Genomic DNA, 18,372 nt, shown 5'->3' on the forward strand with positions numbered 1-18,372 from the left:
CCAGGTATTCACCTCCTTCAGATTGAGCACCGGTTGAAAATCCCCCTGAAACTTTCCGCACAAGAAACAAGACCGCATAAGTGCCCTGACCTCGGTCGTCTAGCGGAACATGGGAAATGGCCCCCATGACCAGTAAGTCCCGCACTCCGTCCAATAATGCTCCACTCCAAGACCCCTCTGAAGGCAGAGGTGTGGGATGCACCCCGGAATCTGGAGGAACCGCCACAAAATCTATGACATAACCATTGGTCACCATGTCTAGTACCCAATGATCGGTTACACTGTCCTCCCAAGCTGAAAGAAAGTGACACAGTCACCCCCCAACCGGCCCTCTGCCAGGCCCACAGCGAATGCCAGGACCCCTTCTTGAAACCACCCCGGGTCTCAGGAGTAGACTTCTTAGGTGAAAAACGCAGATGAAAACGCCGTCTCCTAAACTAAAAGGATTTAGCAACCCTAGTAGGAGAAGATCTGGAATGCTTCTTCCACCCTTTACCCGAAGAAGAAACCCCTTTATAAGGTAAGGCATGCTTCCGCTCCTTAAACGCCTTGGAAAGTATGGATGGTAATAGTTCTCCAAACAAGTTACAACCCTCAAACGGCAGTCTCAACAAGGCCGCCGTTTCCCCTGGATCAGCCTTCCATGAACGCAACCAGAGGGACCTACGAGCCCCAATCAAAGACCCAGATGCCAGAGCCGAAGTACGGACTATATCTGAAGACACATCCGCCAATAATCTGGCCAGCTGTTCCATACCAGCCAGGAGCTCCGAACACTCCGCCCCTTCCTGTACAGCCACCGCCAGTTTATCAAAGCCTTGAACCAATGATTGTGACGCATAAGCAGAATAAATCCCTGCCTTCAGCGCCAGATTCTCCGCCGCAAAAGCCCTCTTAAGACCTGAATCCACTTTACGGTCTGTGGCATACGTAGGCACACAATCCTCCGGATTGACTGCCGTTTTGCCAATTAGAGTAGCCAGAATAGAGTCCAGGCGTATTGAAGGAGGAAAAACCCCCTCACCCTCAAGTAAGTAAAGTTTCTGAAGGAATCGTGGAACCTGAGCCTTCTCCACATCCTTCCACTCACGAAACACCATATCCTTCACAGGACCCTGGAAAGGCATGGCAAACATAAAAGGCGTCTGATATTTGAGGAAATAAATGAGACTCTGAGTTTGTAGGTTGAAACACAGGGAAACCTAAACTGTCCCGAACATGTGTCATCACTTCCCACATTACCTCTTCTGGAAACCTATTTCCCCCCAGATGACGTTGATGGGGCCTCATCCTCACTCTCCGATGAGGATTTCCTTGCGTCTACCGATGAGTGCGCACGCTTAGACTGATCAGTCCTGGCCACGCCAGCTTGCAGTGCCCTGGTGACAGCCATTTCACCCATATCCTGCACTTCCTCACTAGACATGAGGGGAGTACCCCTGCCAGGTACCTGTGGGTTCTCAGGAAGAGCAATGCTACCCTCCCCTCCCACCTCCGAGGAGGAAGAAGAGACAACCACGTCTCTTTGCTGGAGCTTTAGGCATGGTAACCAAAATAACACTGCCTTTCATTCCAAAACACTACCCTACATATAGGACCCTGGTCCTCCCTAACAGGGCTCCACCAAACCCTAAAAAGGTCACAATCCTTGTAAAAATCCAAAAAACCACGGGCAGAACGCCCGTCCTACCTGACCAGCATCCAAAAATTGAAGTTCCTCGGTCCTCGCGGCTCCGCGGCGCGGAAACCCGGAAACTAACGCCCCAGCCACAGAGGGCCGGCTGACCCCGTCAGCCGGCCCCCAGTACACGCCTCTCGAGCAGCCATGCCGTTCGCTCAAGACGTGACCCAGCCGTAGCACTCCTCGCGGAGCACCGCGTCCCGAGGAGTGCCTCCATCGATGACCTCCAGGCCCCGCCGTGCAGGTAAGAAAGGGAAAGAAAACCGTCTAGCGTGGGCTAGACAAAAGAACAGGAGGGGATAAGGGTGGGGGGGGGGTTTGAAAGGGGAAGGGAGGGTCTAGGGGGGAGGCAGGAGGCCTCATTGGTTAAAAGGAAGGCGAGGGAGGGACGGGAGGTAATCCCTATTATTCCCCCTCCCTGGAATTACCTGGTCTCCCCTAATGGTTAATCCAGGGGGAGAGCATAAAGGGAATTTTGTGCCCCTAGACTTTTATCACAGGGCTGGAGAACGGTTTTTCCTATTACTTGCAGGGTTCACAGTTCCTGGGAGAATTCACAATATTTCCTCCTAATTAACCCCCAGAGTATATTACTGACACTGCAATAGTCACCTCTGCATGTGTGATTTACACCCGGGTCTCAGCAGCAAGTGCACTCACCTGGCAGACTGCCTTACTGGAACCGAACACTGTGACCTGAAGACTTCTCACAGGTGTCTGCTACATGTGCACAACCTCCTGTGCTATCTGAGTGAGCTCTGGGCCTGTTAGCACAGGGTACACTCCTATCTCCGCAGCATGTGCTCATCTCACTGAGCTATCCGCTAGCTTATCTTACGCGCTCTTCACTCAGGCGTTCTTTCCGTTCTATATAATACTGTGTTTTATTACAACCACTGGGAACAGAGAACATAGAAAACGCTTATAGCACATTTGAATTAAGTTACATCAGTAAAAAAAACTGTTATTAATAATAAGCTTAATGGTATTCTTATGGAATTTGAGCTAGTGAGTTTCACAGATCTCTGCAAGAGGTGCGTTGATCCCCTGAGCTATCTCACCAGGAGGAAGCGGCGGCCTCAAGACAGCACTGAAAGGGTTCGAGTCAGATTCCTTCGCGATGCCGTCCGCCCCTGTGCATCAGTACAGCACTGAAATGTTACTGCACTTTATAAAAAAAGATGATGTATCCCAGGCTCGGATGTTCCCCTCTCCCTTGGTATCTTCTTGCCCCCCCCCCCCATTGTATTTACCATGGAACATTCCACAGGGCTGGCATCTGTCACTGCCAAATGATCTAACATTCTGACTGAGGGGGGAGGCAGGTACTCTCCTGAAATAATCCTTTTTGGTTCTGGAGTTGAGTGCTACTGGCCGAAAAGTGCTTCGATGCCTCGTCAGGGGTTGTAGGCGCTAAATAAATGCAATTACAATGTTCTGGTCCCACTTTCCTTCTGAGTCTCATCTTTTTAACTCTAGGACGAGTTCTGTGTGGGGAGAGCATTGACATCAACCCCCTCCCCCCTCTCCAAATCTGCACGCGGTGAGAATTTCATCTACCTTCAACTCAGGACTGTAGCTCCATAGTGATTACCCAGAACAGGTGTTAAACTGACGCGGGGCTTTTTTGAACGCCCCCCCCCCCACCCCCCCACCTGGCATTGCTGGAGTAGCATCCAATTTACGCAAGTCCAGCAATGCGTCATTTTAGCGCCACAGATGTGTCACAGTTTCTCCCGCATGATGCACCAGGGGCCACTGTGCGCCTCTACGGCGTCATTAGGGGGACATCAGGCAGCGCAAGAAATCTGACGCATCGATGGCAATGCGTCAGGTTCTTGTAAATAAAAATAAGCCCCAATGTGTTCTAACAAGATGTTCCAGCGTGATAGTTGGGAAATCTGAAAGTCAGAACCACCATAAGGACCAAGCCACGCCCCTGCGTCAGGTGTTCAAACCAGACTGAGTCTCTCACCTGGTGGAGTGACATATATTTACCATCTGCTCTGGTCCTCAGCCCTGCCAACACTACTGCTGCCCTTCTTAATCTCAGCAGACTGAGCACTGGTCCAGGGATGGCTGGTGTTAAAGGGCGAGATGGGCGCCGCCCTCCCACCCTGGGGGAGTAACAAAAGGGCAGGAGAAACACCGGGCAGCTAGCAGTAAAGTCTGCTTGTAAGTCTGAGTTTGTTTGACGGGGCGGGGAGGCCTGTGGGTGTCTTAGCTCGCGAGGTTTTCCTGGAGCTAGAGTCGTAAATCAGGGCAGTGGCGACATTGGCGGGAGTGGTGTGTGTCAGCGAGGAACAGACTTTTTTTTAGGGGCGTTAGTCACGTAGCCCAGGGCAGGGTCAAAAGAGTCCATTCGTGGCAGTGAAGTCCACTCGCCAGGCCCCGGGGAGATTAAACAAGTGAGTGAGCTTTATGTGGAGTTTTGTTGTATCATTCATTCCGAATTTGGATGTGTTTATTGTACGTGCGCTTGGTGTTTGATATCTTAATAATGTCACAGGAGTGTGTCTTGTTGACCGTGAGTGCCGACCTACAGTCTAAGCATGCCCCCCAGCCCCCTCCCTGGAATTACCTAGTCTACCCTAATGGTTAACCCGGGGGGTAGAGGATAAAGGGAATTTGTGCCACTAGACTTTTATCACAGGGCTGGAGAACGGTTTTTCCTATTACTTACAGGGTTCACAGTTCCTGGGAGAATTCACATGTTTTCCTCCTAATTAACCCCCAGAGTATATTACTGGCACTGCAATAGTCACCTCTGCATGTGTGATTTACACCCGGGTCTCAGCAGCAAGTGCACTCACCTGGCAGACTGCCTTACTGGAACCGAAAACTGTGACCTGAAGACTTCTCACAGGTGTCTGCTACATGTGCACAACCTCCTGTGCTATCTGGGTGATCTCTGGGCCTGTTAGCACAGGGTACACTCCTATCTCCGCAGCATGTGCTCATCTCACTGAGCTATTCGCTAGCTTATTTTACGCGCTCTTCACTCAGGCGTTCTTTCAATTCTATATAATACCGTGTTTTATTACAACCACTGGGAACAGAGAACATAGAAAACGCTTTATACCACATTTGAATTCAGTTACATCAGTAAAAACAAGTTTTATTCATAATCAGCTTAATGGTATTCTTATGGAATTTGAGCCAGAAGGTTTCACAGATCTCTGCAAGAGGTGCGTTGATCCCCTGAGCTATCTCACCAGGAGGAGAGACCACCCTGAAGTCCACACTGAAAGCCGTTGAGTCAGGTTCGTTAAGGATGCTGTCAGTGCCTGGGGATCAGTCCAGTACTGAGTTTTACTGCGCTGCTGTAAGTCAGAAAAGATGTCGTTGTATCCTAGTCTGGATGTTCCCCTCTCTCTTGGTATCTCCTTGCCCCCCCCCCCCCACCATTGTATTTACCGTGGAACATTCCACAGAGCTGGCATCTGTCATTGCCAACTGATCTAACATTCTCACTGAGGGGAGAGGCTGGTACTCTCCTGAAATAATCCTTTTGTGTTCCGGAGAAGGTGCTACTCGCCGAAAAGTGCTTCGACGCCTCATCAGGGGTAGTAAGCGCTATATAAATACAATTACAATAATCCCATTGTGTTTTCCTTCTGAGTCTGGTCTTTTCAACACTGGTGACGAATTCTGTGTGGGGCGGCATTGACAGGACCCCCCCCCCAGTCTGCACACAGTCAGAATGTCACCTACCTCCATCTCAGGGCCGTAGCTCCTTAGGGGATGTTTGGGGTGTTACACCCTACTACAGATGTATTCTGTTGTAAATAATTGGGTAGAAGTGCTTTCAGTCGGATAATGAGAAGTGTCTGTGGTTTCCACTTGGGTTTTGGACATGCCCCCCAACACTCACACACACTCCATTCCATACTTTGAAGGCCTTAAAAATGTTGAATGGTTTGAAAAATATTGTTTAGGTACCCCTAACATTCTACTCTCCGGTCTCTTTCCGCTGCCCCTTAAGCTCCTCTCAAGTCCTGCTTCTTATCTAATGAGTTTTTACAAGATGTCCCAGCGTGATCTTTGGGGAATCTGACGCTCAACCACCCCCCCAAAAAAAAAAAACCCCAATAATGGCAATGCTATGCCTTTGCTTCCGCTGTACATACCAGACTGCGTGTCTCACCTGGTGGAGTACCATATATTTACCTTCTGCTCTGGTCCTCAGCCCTGCCAGCACTCCTGCTGCCCTTCTTAATCTCCTCAGCAGACTGAGCACTGGTCCAGGGATGGCTGGTTTTAAAGGGCGAGATGGGCGTCGCCCTCCCACCCTGGGGGAGTAACAAAAGGGCGAGAAGAAACACCGGGCAGCTTGCAGTAAAGTCTGCTTGTAAGTCTGAGTTTGTTTGATGGGGCGGGGGAGGACTGGCCTGTTGATGTCTTAGCTGGGCGACGTTATCCTGGACCTGGAGGCCTGAGTCAGGGCAGTGATGAAACACTAGTGGTCGTGGTGTGTGTTACTGCCAGGAACAGGCTTTTATTTGGGGCGTTATTCACTTGGCCCAGGGCTGGGGGCAGGACAGACTCTTTGGAACAATGAATGAGTGGGTGTGTCAGTGGCCTCTGCCCCTTCCAGACCCAGCCACTCCTGGTGATTTTTAGCTAAAGTCTGGGTTAATTGTTGGTGCCAGAGCGGTCCAGTCACCAGGCCCCAGGGAAAATAAGCAGGTGAGTGAGTTCTGTGTGAAGTTTTCTTCCATCATTCAGTCCGAATTTGGGTGTGCTTTTTTCATGTGTATTTTGGCGTTACTTCTCTTGCTAATACCTAGGTTCACAGTTTTATGGTAGTTTTTTTTTACATTTCCTTCTGTATTTATCTATTTTTTTTGCTAATTTAACCGGTTCTTATCCATATTTATTTGGGTTTTGTGAAAAATGAAAGCAAAACTAGTATATTTAATGGATAAATGTATGCTCTTAATTGAATGCCGGACAGGTTTCAATGGCATTAACACCCACAGATGATAAAGTAATACACATTTGTACACATGAAAATTTTAGTGCCAACCTGGTGCACATCTGCTGCTCATAGACCCCCCTTACCTTTATTCCGCTATATTTGTTGCCCCCCCCCCCCCCCCCCTTACCTGGCAATCCCCAAAGCTACCGGCCTGGCACTCGTTTAGAATCGCTGAAAAAAACCCAACCTAAATTCCGTTTTTAAGGTTTAAAATGAAATACTGGCAGGAAAAAAAATATTTTCTGCCTGAATTTATCTGTAAAAATCAGTAAAAATGGAAACTGGGCAATCTTAATAATAACTCCTAGGAGTGTGTCCTGTTGTCCCTAAGTGCTGACCCACAGCCTAAGGATGCGCAGACCTCCAGGCGGCGCTCATGGAGGCCTCTCAAAGCGCCTACTGAGTGTGTATGTCCGTCTGTGTGTGCCTTACTGCAAACCATGTAGATCAGTGGTTCCCACCCTTTTGACTTCTGTGGACCCCCTCTTTATCATTACTAGAGCCCTGGGACCCCTACTGAATCATTATTTGAATCCGGGGACCCCCACTGAGTCCTTACTGAAAGCTGGGTACATAATCTGTCAATATTATTTAATTTTCTAAGCAGTCGCGGACCCCCTGAGGAGGCTTTGCTGACCGCCAGGGTTCCCCGGACGCATGTTGGGAACCACTGTTGTAGGTAAACCAAATTAATAGTACGCACCAGCAGCGTGCGCACAGGTTCATTCTAGCACCTGAAGCGCCGAAAACATCTGATACTGATTTCCGAGACCGCACGAGGATCTGGGTTTTTAATCCAACTTCGAGATTTTTTTATTTTATTTTTCAGCGCAAAATTAATGAAAAGTGGAAAATCTGAATATAAACGGGGATATAAAACTGATTATCAATGTAATTATTTCTTGATGAGGACGGAGCGGCATTTTACACAGAGCAGCAGTAATATAATAAACAGGTCGGGTGGACAGATAGTGACCTACAGCAAGATGGGCTTCATAGCGCCTATTGCAGGGTGCCACAGCTCATCCAGCACAGTGCATTGTGGGACGTGTAGTCCTGTATCTACGGTAAGGGTATACTGGCCAGTAACACCTGACATGAGGCCACGCAATGGACTCTGGGACCCGTAGTCCTACGTTTACGCTCAGACACAAACTTGTAGTTTCCAGGGCACAAGATTTCATTCGGAAGTCCCTCCTCTGCCCTCCCCCTGCCCCAGGAAACGGCGCAGTCTCTCCTTTGTACCCGGTTAGCTCAGAGGCTAGGTAGGTGCACCCCTCCTCTCGGACAGAGATGCTCCCCACGGAGGAAGAGTGCGCTCTGATCCTCTCCCCAGGGTGGGGAGACAGTTTCTGACAGCTCAGGGGTGCTCAGTGGGGACAGACTGTCCCTGGGACCAAAGCCGGGAGGGCTGGGGCCAGCGAGGACCAACCTGGCGCACACCCTCCCAGCTATGGGACAGGAGATGTGTTTTCTAACACCGGCTCCCACACTTGACTCTACTGAGTGATCGTGAGTGACTCCCATGAGGGAGTGCGGGAGGCCGCCTCCATCCTATTGGGATCAGATAGACAAGGGTGACAGGCTTCACACCGACATACAGCTGTAGTGAAATGATGGCTACCGGTCACCCTCTAAGGTGCGCGCCGGGCGCCCGCGCAGCCTCTGTCTTCTTGCCGCACATGAACGGACCGATGGCATACTTACAAGCCCCTGAAGCAACTAGCGCCGCCATAGCTTCTTATTTTTTGGCGCTATGTTTTTTTTTATCCCGCGCCATATTCACAAAGTGGTGGAGTACATGCATTGCACCACTTTGCAACCCCTTGCGCAACATTATGCGTGCGTCAGACATAATGTACGCAAGCGGGGGCATTCTGATGCTGGGAGGCTAAAAAAAAATGGCGCAGTGAAATTCACAACCTTTCACTGCACCATTTTTTCCATCATTTTTAACGCCTGCTCAAAGCCGGCATTAAAAAGACGCAGCCATTCTAATCAATAGACCTCCTTGTGCTTTGTTGCACTTGCGTTAAAAATGTTGACGCTATTGTCCTAATGATCGCCATGGTGCGTCGTATTGTAAATGCAACGCAACCATAGTGTCGTTAGGGGGGGCAGGGGCGACGCGATAGAAGGGGCGCATCTGGACAGATACGCCGCTTTCTTGTAAATCTGCCCCTGAGAGCGCGCACAAAAGTGAACCATAGGAGAGCAGCGTGATAACGTTATTGGTCAGTTTATCAAGCTCCTTACCACAGCACCCTGGCTTCAAACACCTTGAAGCTCCTCCCCTGCTGGTTCGGGCGGCCAGAACTGGATGAATTGCCTGATAATGTTTTTGGGAGATGTGGTAATTATGTGGAAGGTGGGTCTGCGTGTATGTTGAAAGTGTCTGGAACGCAAGCACCAGAACTGGTTATTTGAGGTTAGTCTTAGAATAGTTGGGAGTGGCTTCATAGCACTGTGTGATTAGCACCAAGTGATGGAGAGTGACCCTAGGAAGCTCATTGATGTCTGAGTCACAAGGAGTAGATAATGTCCCTAATGCCTATCTATCACCCTTAAGTACTGACCTAGTTGCATGAGGTAAGTGGAATGTGTCATCTGCTGCGGGCGTGTGAACACTGTTTTTAGAACTAGCTGGAAGAAGGCGAACAACATATTTAATCACTCATTCTATACCTCCTACCACAGCTAGTAGTGGGAGGGAAATAAAATATAAACATTTTTCAACAGTTTTGTTTTAGCCTCCAAGGTGGAGAGCTGGGGCTCGCTCACACTTCCTGATTTTGCCCAGCACCACAAACCCGCCAGAAGACAAGAGGTCAATTTTAACTTAAATAAAGGAAACCTTGTCGAAGTACTATAGTGCTTTTTAGTTGACTCTCTAAAAATGCAGATTTTAATCAAAGAAGAAGAAATGCATACTTTTGGAAAGTTCCCGAGGAATGTGGCAAACTACACCTCATGCCATCACCTGCTCTTCTAAGTGCCTTACTGATTTCAAACCAAGGGACTCATTAGGATGTTGGCGGTCTTAAAACCGCCAGCCTCGCGGTGGTGGTCAGGACCGTCAGCCTCGCAGTGGCGGTCAGGACCATCGGCCTCGCAGTGGCGGTCAGGACGGCCGCTGCTGTGGCAGTCTGACCACCACATTAAGACGCTGGCAGTCAGACCGCCAGGGTTCCACCATCTACACCGGGATCGGTGATCCCAACGGGTTGACTGCTGGTGGAGGTCGCAATCCGCCAGCAGCACTGCATGCAGCAATGCCCTGCGGATTATGACCTCGTTCTCCGGCAGCCTTTTCATGGCAGTTTCACTTTGGCGGAGAACAGGTGCAGATGGCCACAGGGGGGGCCCTGCACTGTCCACACACTTTGCATGGGCAATGCAGGGGTCTCCCTGCCCAGCACCCTCACAATGTACACTGTCTGCTCTCAAGACAGTGAACATTGCGAGGGTGCTGGTGCACTCTGCGGGCTACAGCATTGCAGCTGGCTCGATTTTGAGCCAGAGACAATGCTGTAGCCTGTTTCCTGCTAGGTTGACGGGTGAAAACCTCAGTTTCTGCCCGTCAGCCTAGCGGGAAACACCTAATAGGTCTGGTGGGGTGGTCGCCACTACAGTGGCAACCCTGTTGAGAGTTTTTCAGATGGGTTTCCCATCCGCAAAACTCAAAATGAGGCCCCTAATGTGCAACGGCCCACATAAAATGTCTGCTTCTTAAGTTACCATTGTGCTTGTGCACATAAAGATCGTTGCACTTTCCACTGGCGTAACAGGAGGAAGTGCTTCTGGTGAAGAGTTGACATGCACTTGCAAAGCTCCACTTTACTAAATGGCAGAATACAACCTGAGAACCTGCTCCCTGCAAAGTATGTGCATGTTCCCCGCACCCAGGGAGACTTTCTAGGTGAAAATGATAGGTTGCTGAGTTCTCTCCACCTCAGAGGATGTACAGTAATTTGTTATGCTTCTGGTGTGGAAGGACTGAGGCGCATTGGCAGAGCTTTGTACTTTCACACTGGTGAAGCAGCAGAGGTTCTGCAGCAACTGAGGAGAGATGAGATGCACTACCACCGCTGTGAATTTACCGGTGATAGAATTAACAAGCCAGTTCAAAGAGCCATGGCTGCTATGAGCGTGAGCACGAAGGAGTGACACAAAAGGAAAAGAAGTTCGCTCGCAGTCAGACGTATCGGCAATCGTGCAATTATCCATGTAAGAGGGTCAGTGTCCAAGGCGGTAACAAAACCACCCTAAGGAGGGACAAACATAAACCATTTACCAATGATAACAAAGGATTTTTGAAAGGCAGGCCCATGAACGAGTGATAGTGATGGGCGTGCGGTGGGCGTGGTTAGAACCCCACAGAATGGATTACAACACGTCAGAGCGCTGGCGCACTCGACCTAAAGAGGATATTGCTGCTGCTCTGGCAGAGGGCTTTGTGTTCCCTGTCATGGATCTGAGGTCGCTGTTGGTACAGTGAGCAGATAAGGGGCACTGGTAGAGCTGTACACAGACCCGAAGTTATTTTGCTGCTGCAGTGAGTGATTGAGCGCACAGGCAGAGTTGTGTGTCTTGTGATTTGTGGGTGATGTGCTCTAGGGATGGGTTAGCGCCTGATCCTGCTGCTCTACAAGCAGGGCCGATGGAATCACAGAGCAGCTGCAGGAAGAAATTATGTGACAAAGTTGACGAAATTTAGCATCAAGGAAAATTCACATTTTTATTAAAGAAAGGGAAGGTATTTTCCAAAGAATGCGTTTATGGCAAATTAAACAGCATATTATATGGAACTATTTTAAAACTTGTTGATTCAAAGTCAAGACCAATGCCATTGCAAATACACTGCAATGTTGACATTCAATATATTATGTTCAAAATGTTATATAGCAACTTGTTGAGATTGAGCCCTTCATGAATAAACTATAATGCTTCTTTTACATCATCCTTTCATGAGAGGCCTGCGTGGCTGTGGCTGGACAGGGCCCAGGGTGCGGAGAGGGGGGCGCGGAGGGCACAGGAGAAAATGAATTAAAAAATAATTTAAAAAATCACTAACCTGCTTTGCTCCCACACCGCTCCTCTCCTGTCGCTGCTGAAGGCCCAGGCTCCCAGCCAGCCTGCTCCCAATCCTGACGCTGCTCAGAGCAGCGTCAGGATTCTCAAAGCAGCGTCAGGATTGGCTGGGAGTGCCCAGTGTGGACGCTCCCAGGCAGACTGAGAGCCTGTGCAGGCTCTCTCCAGCCCGGCTAGTCTGTTGCTGGACTGGCGAGAGCCCTGTGCGCATGTGTGTTTGGCCGGCCCGAGACAGGCAGCCAAACACACATGCACTCTGAGGGGAGTGCACTGTGTTGCACAGGCTCCCAGCCAGTCCTGGCGCAGCTCTGAGCAGCGTCAGGATTGGCCGCAGGGCAGGCTGGGAGCCTGTGCCTGCAGCAGGGGAGTGGAGCAGCAGCGGAGAAGGTAAGTGTGTTTTTAAAATTAAATTTAATGTTTATTTCCCCCATTTCCCCCTGCACGCCACCACGCCCCTTCCGCGCTCCGCGAGCTGCTCCTTATAAGGATAAGTTTTTCAAAACTGGATCACTTTTAGAAAGAGCAGAGAACATTCTTATTTAGCTGACAGTTGTTTTGTAGTCATTTCGGCTTGGCCCTTGTTAGACTTTTACCTCTGGCACACAACACCCTCCCCAACATCCCATAAAGGTGATAGGTCACTATGTGAGTGACAGCGGTGAGCAAGCTTTTGTTGGAGTGTAGTTTTATAATCAAAATTAACATGAAAAGTTTGCGAATTAATGCATGATGCCGCCTAGAAATTATATTAATGTGCTTTTACTAAACGTGTGTTTGAAATGTGCCCACGGGAAGTGGCCACCAAGGTATACGATGATAATTGAAACTGACTGTTGGACTTTTGCTTATGCAGGGTCATCCCCAGTCTGTTTGCCTCTTGCCTCCTATTTACTTGATTTACTAGTAAGTCCCTAGTAAGGTGCACTAGAGGTGCCAGGGCCTGTAAATCAAATGCTACTAGTGGGCCTGCAGCACTGGTTGTGCCACCCACATAAGTAGCTCTGTAATCATGTCCCAGACCTGCCACTGCAGTGTCTGTGCATGTATTTTTACACTGTAAATTCGACTTGGCAAGTGTACCCACTTGCCAGGCCTAAACCTTCCCTTTTCTTACATGTAAGACACCCCTAAGGTAGGCCCTAGGTAGCCCCCAGGGCAGGGTGCAGTCTATGGATAAGGTAGGACATATACTAATGTGGTTTATATGTCCTGACAGTGAAATACTGCCAACTTCGTTTTTCACTATTGCAAGGCCTGTCTCTCTCATAGGATAATATGGGGGCTACCTTTAAATATGATTAAAGCGTAGATTCCCCTAGAGAGTAGATGGACATGTGGAGTTTGGGGTCCCTAATCTCACAATTTAAAAATACATCTTTTAGTAAAGTTGATTTTGAGATTGTGCGTTTGAAAATGCCACTTTTAGAAAGTGAGCATTTTCTTGCTTAAACCATTCTGTGACTCTGCCTTGGTTGTGGATTCCCTGTCTGGGTCAGTTTGACAGTTGGGTTGTTTTTCACCTCACACTAGACAGTGACACAAAGGGAGCTGGGGTGTAACCTGCATTTCCTGATTAGCCATCTCTGCTAGGAGGAAGGGGTGGAGTGGTCACTCTCATCTGAAAGGACTGTGCCTGCCTCTGACAATGCCGGCTCCAACTCCCTGGTGTGTGTCTGAGGCCTTGCCTGGGCAAGGCAGGATTTCACAGGTAGGTGTGAGTCCCCTTTGAAGAACGGTGACTTCAAAGACTAAAATGGGTATAAGAAGGGCACCCAAATCTACAGACTTTAGAAACACGTCTGGAACCAAGAGGAACCTCTGCCTGGAGAAGAGCTGATAGCTGAGGAAGAAGTGCTGCCCTGCCTGTGACTGTGCTTTGTGGAGCTTTCCTGCAGTGCTGCTTCTGCCAGAGTAAGAGGGCAAAGACTGGACTTTGTGTGCCTTCCATCTTGTGAAGAAATCTCCAAGGGCTTGAGTTAGAGCTTGCCTCCTGTTGTTTGAAGTCTCAGGGACAGCAAAGACTTCTCTCTGCCAGCACCTGGAGTCTCTGGAGAGACTCCTGCCCCGACAAGTGGTGCCCTATCCAGTCCCTGGGCCCTTGAAAGGAAAGCTGGTGGAATCCAAGGAAATCGAATTCGGACGACTTCGGACCGACGCCGCTGCTGAATCCGGTAACGCCGCCTGCACCTGACGCCGTGACCTTCGCTGGAACGCGACGCTCTTTGCAGGTCCGACGCCGCACCAGCCATGCTGAAGTCCGCGACTCCGTGGAAGTCGCCGCACCACGTCATGACCGACGCCGCTCGAAGTGCACAGATTCAACGTTTCGCACAGACGCCGCGATTCCCGACTTCGCGCATCGGCTTGTTTTCACTCTTCACCAAAGGTACTGTACTTGGGGGTCTACACAACTCCGTGTCCGGCGCCGCTGGTGTCGGCTTGTTGGGAACGACTCCGTCACGACGCCGTGTTAACATCTCATCGAAGCATTTTTGTTTCTAAGCACTATTTTTGAGTTTAATCTTTAAAAATTCATAACTTGACTTGTGTATGTCGGATTTTTGTCATTTTGGTCTTGTTTTGTTTAGATAAATATTTCTTATTTTTCTAAACTGGTGTTGTGTCATTTTGTGCTGTTTTCATGAAGTTACTGTGTGTGTTGGTACAAATACTTTACACCTAGCGCTCTGAAGTTAAGCCTACTGCTCTGTCAAGCTACCAAGGGGGTAAGCAGGGGTTAGCTGAGGGTGATTCTCTTTTACCCTGACTAGAGTGAGGGTCCTTGCTTGAACAGGGGGTAACCTGACTGTCAACCAAAGACCCCATTTCTAACATTGGTGACCAGCGGTCGGGATTGGACTTGTATTTGTACTTGACATACAGTAATTAAGTGTACACTACTGTTTTGAGTTCAGACCACTACGTGACCACATACTACTTGTCTTGTGATTCTGCTTTTTGTTCTCTGATGTCCTCCTGGAAGTATTGATGATATTTTTGGACTTTGTTTTTTGGTTGTGAAGCCTTTGCAGAATGGAAGTCAATTTCTGGCACCTATTTATGAATAAAAAGTGGCAGCTTAAAGCATTCTGCATGGAAAGGGGACTGGCTGTGAACAAGAAATCCAGAAGGGAGGATCTTGAGTCAGCCCTGTTTCAGTATGAATTGAAACGTTGTCAGGCAACACCACCAAATGAGTCTGAGGAGGATAACTACTCTGAGGAGGAGGACTACTCTGAGGAGGAGGGCAGTGGCCCTGAGGAGGGAACAGAAAGAGATGATTGGCTCCTAGCTCGAATCCGGAGTCTGGAAGAGCTAGATGCAGAGCTTGAGAGGGCTGAGGAGAAGAGAGCCTTAGTCCTGGAAAAAGAAAGGATTACAGCTCAAGAGCTGAGCTGTGAAGAGCTGAAGCTGGAAGCCAGGAGGGCTGAGTCCAGTTCAGATGGTGGCAGCAAAAATCTTGTGTCCAGTACTGCTGAAGAAGTGCACATGCCCAGAGATGTGGTGCCCTACTTGAAGGAGGGAGTTAACACATGCCAGGAGGTTCAGGGGTATGAGGTAGCTCCAGTGATGCACAGGGTCCCTGAGGTGGATTGGGGAACTGGCATGGGGAGTCATATTCCTACTGGTGGGAGGGACACTCTACTGACTCTAGTTGAGAGTGACAGGGAGAGGGGTTCCCCCCAGGTAGAAGTCCTGGTTATGGAGTGTGAAGATATCCCAGAAGAGTGTGGGTTGAGTGTCAGGCACAGTCAGGTACTGTCTCACCAGTCTCAGGAGGGTGATGTGGGGTGCTTTCTCAAAGCAGAGTCACTGGATGGTTGGGTGAAGGGTACTTTGGTTAATTCATGTGAGGGGCTGAGTGATGTAATTGCTGGAGAGCATATGTCTAGTCCTTATTTACCAGAGCTACGCCAACACCAGGTGGAGTGTGAGTTCTCTGACACCAGGGAGCTTACAATGGAGGCAGACCTCTTGGTGAGTACCAGAGAGTCTGAAGAGGCATTTGGGGGGGCTCCTGAGAGGAGTGGTCTAGGTATTTCCCAACCAGGTGAGGTAGGGAAGGATTGTAGTGTCCCAGGTAGGTCCCAGTGTAGTGGGATGGGTGAGGGACCCCATGTCCAGTCTCTGAGGAGAGGGAATGGGGATGGGCTGAGGTCCAAGGTGCCCGAGATCCGGTCCCAGGTCCTGGAGGGTTCCATGAGGGAACACCAGGAGGGGAGCCTAGCCTGTACCATAGTGCCATCTGTTGAGGGAGATCCCAAAGTGTCAGGAGAACTTGGGGGGGGGGCGGCTGTAGCCAGCGTCCCACCAGTTCTGGTGTCTGGCAGTACCACTCCTAGTGAGGGGGTGCAGAAGTCCAGACAGAGGGTTGAGAGGGGGTTGCGGACCCCAGTGGAGAACCTGGAGGGTCAGGGGTCAGCTCTGAGAGCAGAACCCCCCCAGGAATGACCTTGGTGAGACCATTTCTGGGTTGGGGGAAATCCAAACTCTGTCAGATGGGCAGAGGTCAGGAGACCTGCGCCAGCCAGACTCTTGTGTGGCCCTTGGGGACAGTGTGTCCCTTGAGGGGGGTAAGTGTGCCCCCCTGGAAGTCCTGGTGTGCCAGGCAGTGGTTCAACCGCAGGGTGGTGACGCTGGGTTGAATGATCAGGTTCAGGAGGTAAACTCTGACCTGGTGGGGGGTAAGTGTGCTCCCAAGGAGGTCCTGGTGCACCAGGCAGTGGTTTAACCGCAGGGTGGTGACCCTGGGTTGGATGACCAGGTTCAGAGCGTAAACTCTGACCTGGTGGGGGGTAGGTATGCCCCCCAGGAATTCCTGGGTTGCCAGGCAGTGGTCCAGTCTGTGGGTACAGACCCTGGACTGGAGGATCAGGGGCAGGGAATAAACCCTGACCTGAAGGGGGGGCGGTTTGCCCAATCACCCCGCCTGGTGTGATTTCAAGGGGTACTCTCCATGAGGGGTGGGTGCAGAACCCTGAGAGTAGGGGAAGGGGAGAGAAAGACTCACCCCTGACCCCAGAGCAATCTAAGGGTACAGACCCTGGATTGGAAGGCCAGGTTCAGGGTGTCCCCCCTGACCTGGAGGAAGGGGCTACTGCTAACAGTGCCCCTACCATGTTGTCTTCTGGGGGGGGCACTCCTAGTTGGGTGGTTCAGGACCCCAGAAGAGAGGGCAGGGGGAGGGAAGCCTCACCCCTGGCCCAACCTGAAGGTACAGACCCCAGGTTGCAGGATCAGTTGCAGGTTAACATCCCTGCACAGGTGGAAGAATTGTGCAGGACTGCTTCTACAAGCACCCTGACAATTTTTTACTCTGGGGGTGCCGCTCCTGGAGGGAGGGTACAGAGCCCCAGAGGGGAGGACCAGGGTCAGGTTATCTTCTCTGACCTGGTGGAAGGGAGAGTGGTCAAAGGGTGTCAGCCACCTGGGGCTACCGCCCCCCACTCTCCACAGTCACAGTGGGTGGAGAGACCTGAGGTCAAGCTCTCATCCCTGACAGTCATCACGGGTCACTGTGGCTTGCTGTCCTGGTGGACAGAGTTGCCCCTGGGGGTGGAACGAGAGTCACACCCCAGGGGTGGAGTGGGCAACACCACTGTGTTGGCCCTGGTGGTACTATCTGCCCATTGCAATACATCTGTGAGCAAAGTAAAGTTAGGTGCTGCACAGATGGTGTCTGCAGATGTGGAGAAGGGTTCCCCATGGGTTAGCTTAGTGGGCCCTGAGAGTATGGACAGAGGGATCCAACTGGAGTCAGGAAGGCGTAGAACTGGAACATGCCCCTGCTGTTGTGGGCCTGGGTCCTTGTTCTATCGCCCCAATCAGGGAAGTACATCAAGGTATTGATTGTTCTCCCCTGGCTTTAGGCTGGTAGGGGGTCGTGTTGGACTTTTGCTTATGCAGGGTCATCCCCAGTCTGTTTGCCTCCTGCCTCCTATTTTCTTCTGACCTGTTGGTGTTGGCTTTTCAACTCTGAGCACTTTACCACTGCTAACCAGTGCTAAAGTGCATATGCTCTCCGTGTAAATTGTATGTAATTGGTTTATCCATGATTGGCATATTTGATTTACTAGTAAGTCCCTAGTAAGGTGCACTAGAGGTGCCAGGGCCTGTAAATCAAATGCTACTAGTGGGCCTGCAGCACTGGTTGTGCCACCCACATAAGTAGCTCTGTACTCTTGTCCCAGACCTGCCACTGCAGTGTCTGTGTATGTATTTTTACACTGTAAACTCGACATGGCAAGTGTACCCACTTGCCAGGCCTAAACCTTCCCTTTTCTTACATGTAAGATGCCCCTAAGGTAGGCCCTAGGTAGCCCCCAGGGCAGGGTGCAGTGTATGGATAAGGTAGGACATATACTAATGTGGTTTATATGTCCTGACAGTGAAATACTGGCAACTTCGTTTTTCACTATTGCAAGGCCTGTCTCTCTCATAGGATAATATGGGGGCTACCTTTAAATATGATTAAAGCGTAGATTCCCCTAGAGAGTAGATGGACATGTGGAGTTTGGGGTCCCTGAACTCACAATTTAAAAATACATCTTTTAGTAAAGTTGATTTTGAGATTGTGCGTTTGAAAATGCCACTTTTAGAAAGTGAGCATTTTCTTGCT

The 18,372-nt window shown here is 50.1% G+C and overlaps 1 protein-coding gene across 4 annotated transcripts in view; it reads right to left on the minus strand.

The window, feature by feature from the left end:
• The window catches only part of LOC138293669 (N-acyl-aromatic-L-amino acid amidohydrolase (carboxylate-forming)-like), a 215,106-nt gene extending 209,033 nt beyond the window's left edge, over positions 1–6,073 (minus strand). Inside the window, exon 1 of one of the 4 annotated variants that reach the window (XM_069232973.1) lies at positions 3,657–3,712. In XM_069232973.1, the coding sequence (XP_069089074.1) occupies positions 3,657–3,671 (15 nt within the window). In that variant the 5' untranslated portion in view covers positions 3,672–3,712. Of the gene's footprint in view, positions 1–3,656; positions 3,756–5,851 lie in introns of those variants that run through there. The other 3 variants (XM_069232970.1, XM_069232972.1, XM_069232971.1) reach the window with 3 other exon arrangements.
• Positions 6,074–18,372: the final 12,299 nt, after the last annotated feature.

The sequence above is a fragment of the Pleurodeles waltl genome, chromosome 4_2, assembly GCF_031143425.1.
Source record: "Pleurodeles waltl isolate 20211129_DDA chromosome 4_2, aPleWal1.hap1.20221129, whole genome shotgun sequence".
NCBI lineage: Eukaryota > Metazoa > Chordata > Amphibia > Caudata > Salamandridae > Pleurodeles > Pleurodeles waltl.